At 31.8% G+C, this 8,208-nt stretch overlaps 1 protein-coding gene across 1 annotated transcript; it reads right to left on the reverse strand.

Annotated features, from left to right (window-relative positions):
* Positions 1–300: 300 nt before the first annotated feature.
* Positions 301–4,819, reverse strand: LOC126680891 (ATP-dependent Clp protease proteolytic subunit 4, chloroplastic). The gene is made up of 2 exons (XM_050376157.2): positions 4,311–4,819; positions 301–974 (listed from the first exon to the last, which is right to left on the reverse strand). The coding sequence occupies exons 1-2, from the start codon at positions 4,691–4,693 to the stop codon at positions 491–493; spliced, it is 867 nt and encodes a 288-aa protein (XP_050232114.1). The 5' UTR covers positions 4,694–4,819; the 3' UTR covers positions 301–490.
* Positions 4,820–8,208: the final 3,389 nt, after the last annotated feature.

Consider the following 8,208-nt stretch of genomic DNA (forward strand, 5'->3'; position numbering starts at 1 on the left):
AAATTTATAGCACTGACCACCTTAAATTTTTTATATTATCCATCTTATAAAATTTTGGTGTAATCTTGTCCACCTTATACAAAATTTCTGGATCTGCCACTGGTTATAGTAGTGGATTTACAAGTGTTGTTCAAATTGAACACTTACAAATCAAATTTCATGCTTAAATTGAACACTTACAAGTGTTAAATATATATCATTGAATTATGTTAAAGTATTATAAAAAGTAAGATTTTTATGCAGTTGAATTCAATAAATTTATCAATTTTTTAATTATCTGGCTACAAGAAAACTTAAACATTTGCCTGCCAATTTCAGCTCATATCTTTTCATTATGCATTTGTGTAAAACACAGGTCAATAGGCTTAACTTGCAAGTAATCCTGGACTCTATTGACAGTCTCAAAACTAACTCTTCAAAAGCATTCCGGTTCGGCTATTGCATCTAATACATCGAATTTAACTTGCAGCAATTCAGCATATGACACGATTTAGAATATTTCATCGTCGGGAACATCTGGTGTCAAGAATTTCATCGGATCTTTTCTCATGTCCTCATAGTTTAATGTCGGCTTTACTCTATCTGGCACAGGAGCCAGAGGAATGATGCTGTCTCCATCGATAACTCCATCAATTATTCCGTATTCAACTGCCTCTATTGGAGACATATAACGGTCCCTATCAATATCCTTCTCAACTTGTTCCACCGAGCGGCCAGTGAAACCCGAAAGGATGCTAATGACATTATTTTTGTTGTGCATGATTTCTCGTGCTTGAATCTCCACATCTATTGCTTGCCCACTAGCCCCTCCAAGAGGCTGATGGATCATAATCCGTGTGTTTGGCATTGCAAACCGTTTGCCTTTTGTGCCACCGCCAAGGATAATGGATGCTGTTGATGCCGAGATGCCAAGAGCTACTGTGGAAACATCAGCTCTCACAAGTTGCACCATGTCATAGATGGCCATTGTAGCACTGACAAAAATGTGATAAAAAGATCAGCACAATAATTAAAACAGATATCGGATTGAATTCACCGTCTTTTATGATTTAAGACGGACACAAAAACAATATAGTGTCATAAAAAACGATAAGTAATTAGAAGCAAAAATCCCCCAAGTACTCCTCTTTCAACTATTTAAATTCTATCTCTAAGCTTCCTTTTTGTGCCTGCTGTAGTAGAATTTCCTAAAATTTAGCCTCAATGGATTCTGCATTTAATGTCAAAGCAGTTAACTAAAGCTGAAGTTCTTTTTAGACTGCTCAACTAATTTGCTTTTCGACAAAATAGCCAAACCAAAGGGATGGCTCTAGGGAAGCAGTGTGCATTGACAAGTTTAACTTCTTGATTTGGGCAAAATCAGATTCATTATATTATCCCAAACGAGTGGCTGGGTCCGTTCCACATATTGCGAGACTCCCAAATCACTTTCCTATGGCTGATTGCTCCCCACTTTGATGTGTAAGATATATAACCTTGGGAAGAACTAACGTCCTCTGTCCTTTTACTCTTGAAATTATAAAGAGAGGCAATCTAAAACTTACTTGTGAGATACCAGTTTAATTGTCCTTCTACAACGATACTTCCCTCCTGTCCATTCCAACAATTTCAAACAGAATATAATGTGTTTCATCTCTCATCACCACATACTCGATAGGGATTAGAAAAATAAATATTTATCCTCTCTTCCCTCCATTTCCTGCCCAATCCCTTTGAAACCTTCTCCCCCTTGTTCTTTTCCGCATTCGCCAGTCACAAGTATCAAATTATGATAGCATTTTTAACAAATACATGAAAACACAAGTTGCAATGACGATGGTACTTGTGTAATGAGAAAATTCTACAATATGTTAACCCAATGAACCCGATACAATCCATTTTAGATATTGTCAGCTTACTATGAAAACAAATGTGCAGCAAACAGAACAATGCAGAATCCTAGGACATTAATCAACAAAAGCCATTTCTCAAGAGGTAATTAATTTCAAAGAAATCAGTAGTACAAACTAATGTAATCCTGTATAATCCTACCTTCTACCGTTATAACCAGCGTAACCAAGCATCCTGTCTCTTAAGGCTAACTTATCAAACCCCATATGGTTATCCTTGCTCAATTAACAAATTACTATCTAGTGTAGAAAGAATAATCGAAAGGATTCCATTATTCCATATAAATTCTTTTGCAAGACAAACTCTATAGTCTAATCTAAAATGCATTACACAGAAAATGGAGGTTGAATCTCCTCAATTAAAACAAAGGCTTACTTGAATCAATGTGACTAGCTGGTGGTGTGTTATTGTTTCTATCACCCTAAACCAATTAACAAACAACAATATCCCAGGAGTTCTCTTATCATCGCGTAAAAAACTAGACAAAGCACCTGAACTGTTGCACACACCTTAGGCATACCCTTGGCCTTTACACAAGCCGTGTGTAAGCCAACTTTGAGAATAAATAATTTTCATATATATTGGCTTTAAAGTATATTATCTGCATTTATGTTAACTACCAAATGGTTGTATATATATACTGTCTGCACATATGTGCTTACAATGAAGATGTAATGATGTTTTCTTCGACTTGCATGTATTCATGAGTACTATGCTCATTGTTTTCCGTTTTGCTAGATAAACATTAAGAATTGCTATTGAAAACTCATGTAGGATTTGGTTTTGGACTTATGGCCTTTATAAAATACCTTCCCCATTTGAATGACAGCTTTACCAAATTTTAGCATAGGAATGTAACTCCACAAAATCTCTCTTACAAGCATGCATGTTTAGAGTCAGAAATAAGCCAAGAAAACCCTAAAATGTGTCCTCAAGCTAACTATGATTTCTGATGAAGCTCAGTAGAAAATGAATGTTAATATGTCATATAACACAGATCCCCTCCGCAATGCAATGAATCACAAAAAAACAGTTTCTTCTGTAGTAAATAAACTGCAGCAGCAACTAACATATTACTCAAATGAAAAACCACGTACTATTATCTAATTACCACAAAATCTAGAGGTTCGTATATTTCGCTGAATCGAAACACGGAATATAATAAAAAGAATATCTGCCGAGGCTGAGCTGATGCCAATTCTCAGTTCAGCATATATAGGACATAGATTACCATCTACAAAGCACCTCTAAATGCCACTATGAAAATAAATTACATGGAAAAGTTTCTTAGCAAACATCAAAACAAACAACTTATCGGAAATTCAGTACAAGATATTCATTTCGAAACAGAAGGTAAAATTACTATGATGAGGAAGCGGGATATCAATGAAACTTAGATTTGGTCACAATCAACAAAATTACAAATCAAAGATTCAGGTATATCGGCTTCGCTGAAGATTTTCTGTCTAAAGAAGCTTTATATTTCAGATAAACACTAAACTATTAGTCTCACACCAATATCTTCTAAAGCACATTCCTGTTAAAATCTCATGTTTCTTATAAATCCATAGACTCAAACGACCAAATGAAGCAAAATCACTGCAGCGTTACCCATTAAACAACTGAATCCAGGATTGGATATTACATTGACTTGTATAAAAAAAAACCTCATAGAAACCCTAACTAGTTTGGAGGCATGTCAAAAACAACCTTAATATAACTCAGCTAATTATGATTAGCTAAAGAAAAACCGATTGTACCATGACCATCCTAAGCTTTATATTTCAGCTGCTCTCCAGCAATACATAAACAAAATGCAGTTCCTGCTATTGTGTGAATAACCTGCAGCAACATTTGATATAATTTCCAAACGAAAAGCCCTACACTGTTATCCTACAGCATCAAATCTAGAGGTTCATCAATGACTAAACTTTTATTAACCTTATGAACTAACTCCTGAACACAACAATATTATTAGCCTTCTTCCAAATCTAGCATGTAATAACATAACTTCTTCGTAACCTAGTAGCTGGTTCAATAGAGTCAGGGTGAACAAGCTTCGAAATCTGGACGACCACCCTTTCCTCTTTTTTTGATAATTGGGAAGAGGGCGCTTGTGGAAGGAATTGAACCCCCACCTAGTAGATTACTGCCTAATGCTTATACCATTTTGAGCTAAATAGCTCATTAGTGTCGACCACCCTTTCCTCGAAATGGGAGTTTCATGCAATGAACTAGAAATGTACATCACTACACCTATTGGCTTAAAGATTTGTGCTTTATTCATTCTCAAGCATAAATTATGCAGCTTTTTTCTTAGCATTTAACACTAACATTCCATAATTTCTAATAACAATACACAGAGCACACCAACATTTCAATGGAGAACTTTTTCTAACACAATTAAAGATTGAACAAACCTGAGAGAACCACCCGGGCAGTTGATAAAAAGGCGAATATCGCGAGTCGGGTCTTGAGCATCCAAAAGCAAGAGCTGACTAATAGTAGCATCAGCAACAAAATCATCAATATTGTTCCCCAAGAACACAATCCTCTCTCTAAGCAACAGTCCCATCGCATCTCCCTCCGCTCCTCTCATCGCGGTGGCCGGAGACTGTTGAGCAGTGAATTGGGGAGCTGCTGTCAGAGTTGTTTTGAACGATGGAAAGATTCTATTATGATTACTGTAAGGAGAAGAAAAAGTTGGTTTGTAATTGAACCGAAGAGGTGAGGGTTTAGAACCAGAAGATGAAGATGGTGACAAATTAGGGGTAAGCGGAGAAGAAAGCAGTAGCATTTCCATGGCTGAACACTGTTAATCTTATCAATTTGACGAGGGTTTTTTTGATTCTTATGGCTGATTGATGATAAATTAAAGATGATGAATCAGAGCTAAAAATGACAATTTGACCCTGAATTTTGTTTTGATATTTTGCAATAAAACATTTGCAATATTTATATTTGGCTAAACTCATTTAGAGGCCCTTGTACTATATCATTTTTTTTCAAAAAGCCCCTGTACTACTTTTTTATTCTTCAGGTTCCTCTACTTACATAATTTTAGATTTTCAGGTCCTTTTTTAGTTTTTTCCAGTCCCTCTACTTACAATTTTTTTGTTCCTCCAGTCCCTCAAAAGGACCTAAAAATCGGAATTTTGTCAAGTACAGGGACCTGAAGAACAAAAAAATAGTACAAGGGCTTTTTGAACAAAAATGATATAGTACAAGGGCCTCTAGATGGGTTTAGCTTTTATATTTTGATCGATTTAAACACATCCTACGAAATATGTCACAATACAAGTGTTTTCAAAAACAAAAAAATAATACATATTTTTTAAATTTGAAATTTTATTAAAGAGATAAAAAAAAGTAGAGATAGAGTTTGGCTCTCCACAAATAGGGGTGGCCATGGTTTATAAACCAGCAATTTTGATTAAAAGAATACTTAAATCGGTCCTAAACTGGACGGTTCCATACCGATTCAGAATCAGCCAGCTGGTTCCGGTTTTGACAATTTGAAAAATTAATAAAATTAAATTAATAAAAATAAAATTTAAATATTTTTAAATCATGTTAAATTAAAATTTAACTTAATATAAATAATTAATTATACTTAAAATTAAAAAAATCACATAATTCACCATAAATTTAATAACTAATTATTTATATATCGGTTAATATTCATATATTTTTATAAAAATAAAATAAAAATTAATGGTTAGTATTCAAAAGAAATAAAAAATAAAAATATAACAAAAAATAAAAAAATAATATTTATATAATTATATTTGTATATATTATAAATAAATATAAATAAATATTACTAAATATATTAATAATTAATCATATGTATAGATATATAATAAATAATTTAAAAAATATATTTTAGAAAATACATGGTTTGGATTCAAAATTGTTGGTTCAAAATCGAAACCGACGGTTCTGATTCTTAAAAAAAGTTGAACCAGTCTGAACCCAACCTCCTCCTAGTTTCGGGATGTTTAGACATGGTTCAGGGTTTGACCGTTACAGGCCGAGTTTGACCAAGCTGATTTTGGGCCGGTTCACGATTTAACCCAATCCATTGCCACCTTTAGATTCAAATATAATCAATAATTTAAATTTACGTTTTAAAAAGTACATTGGACCATTATTTTTATTTTAAACTCTTTAAAATAAAAAGTCACTATGTTTATTAGTAGTCTGCTCTCTTTAAAAAAAATTGCTCTTTCTTCTTTATAAAAAAAAAACTCAAATTAAATTTTTTATTTTGAGGAGGTGGTTGTGGCCAGAAAACCGCCTACTCTGATCCTTTTTCATTTTGTTTCTCTTTTTAATAAAGTCTATATGATTTGCTTGTACAATAACATTTTATTTTTGAAAATCTCTCATATTTTAAAAGTTTAAAGGAACTATTCTTAAAGGATGTATATTTTTAGGATTGAAAAACCACCTTCTTATTTTACCTGGCAGGTTCCTTCAAAATATTTAAAATTAAGAGTCTTAGGCCTCGCTTGGTTGGGGGTAAATAGACTAGGGAAGTTGTACTTCCCGGGAAGTAGTAATTTTTTTTTACTTGGTTCAATTTATACATTCTACTTTCCGGAAAGTTGGATGTTTGACTTCCTTTTAAATAGGGAAGTAACTTCTCTAGCAAAACCCAAAAAAATAGAACTTCCTTAACACTTTTGTTTTATTTTTCTAATTTAGTCTTAACTTTTTTTTCTTTTAAAATTCATATAAAAAATATTTTTATTTACTTCAAAAAAAATATCTATATTATTTTATAATTATTTATAATAAAAATAAATATTTTTATTTAATATTTTATATTATGTAAAATTCAAATAAAAAAATATAATTTTTAAATTTTAATATTTAAAAATTCTCTCAAATAGTACTTGAATCGTAAAATAAGAATTAATAAGTAAAAATTAAATTAATTATTGCTCAATTTAAAAACATATTTATTTATTTAATAATATAAAAATTATCAAAGGATATTTTTGTCTTTTAATTAAAAATCAATTTCGTACTTTCCGGGAAGTAAAAATCAAAATAAGCAATATTTATCAATTTTCTGGGAAGTTAACTTTCCATAAACTATACTTCCCGAACTTCCAGGAATTACTATAAAACGAACCAAGAGAGACCTTACTTTTTTTTTTTGAGTCAGTTGGAATGATCGTTAACCCAATCAAGTTGTTGATTCCTTATTCGAACTGAAGTTCCTCAACTCAAAAGAATTTGCAGTTGGTTTATTATTAGATATTTGAAAAAAAATAGAAGAGGTGCTCTTTTAAGAGGTTTAAAAACCATCTTCTAGTTTTAGCCACTGGTTTCTTCAAAATTCTAAAATTAAGGTTTTAAAAATCTTTTAGTTTTGTTTATTTTTAATCTAAAATATGTATCGGTGTTTATTTAATGTTTTATTAGATTTATCTTTTTGAATTGGCTTATCCCCTTAAAAACCCCTCACCTTTTACCCCCAATTCGTTTGCACCCTCACGTTGCAAAACCACCAAATATACCCAAATTACGACCTTTCACTTTCAATTGCACCCTCAAGCATTAAATTGATATCTTTTCACTTCAAAAAATAGGTTTATTTTTGTTTTAAATAAAATATTAAGTCCTATTTTAAAATATATGCTAAAATTTAAAGTATTGATTTGAACATTTTTCAAGTGAAAAGAGGTCAATTTAATGCTTGAGGGTACAATTGAAAGTGAAATATCGTAATTTGGGTATATTTGGTGGTTTTACAACACGAGGGTGCAAACGAATTGGGGGTAAAAGGCGGGGGGATTTTAAGGGGATAAGCGTTTTGAATTTATAAATATACAGATGAAGTCTAAGGTGGAAGCGATTTTACAACATAATCGAATGAATCTAATGAATTAAGATCCAGCGTCTCGAACAAAGCGTCATGTATAAATTATGCGGACTTTTAGCTTAGTTTATTTTCTTTTAATTAATTTTATACTTGGTTTTTATAGTTTCATATGTATTTTATCGATATGTTTTAGAGTTTTAAAAGTTCATATGGTTCATCTTGTATTTTTTGTAATGAATCTGTTTTTATAAAAGAAAAGGTGACAAAGCAAAATGGATTTTGATTTTAGTATGAAACTGATTTTGATATTTTCAATTTAAACGTTATTGAAATTTAAATAAACACGTAGAGAAAACAATTACACGTCTAAATACACAAAGACACATCAATTTTTAATTTTCAAAACCCATAAAAATAACATCCAATCAATAAACGCCACGTACACGGAATAAGCATATGGATACATACACAGTACTGCTGCT

This window comes from Mercurialis annua, linkage group LG5 (genome assembly GCF_937616625.2).
Source record: "Mercurialis annua linkage group LG5, ddMerAnnu1.2, whole genome shotgun sequence".
Taxonomy (NCBI): domain Eukaryota; kingdom Viridiplantae; phylum Streptophyta; class Magnoliopsida; order Malpighiales; family Euphorbiaceae; genus Mercurialis; species Mercurialis annua.

Coding starts and splice junctions, on each gene's coding strand:
- LOC126680891 (XM_050376157.2), bottom strand. CDS start 4,693: ATGGAAATGCTACTGCTTTCTTCTCCGCTTACCCCTAATTTGTCACCA. Junction 975..4,310: donor TGCCCGGGTGGTTCTCTCAG/GTTTGTTCAATC, acceptor CATTTTTGTCAG/TGCTACAATGGCCATCTATG.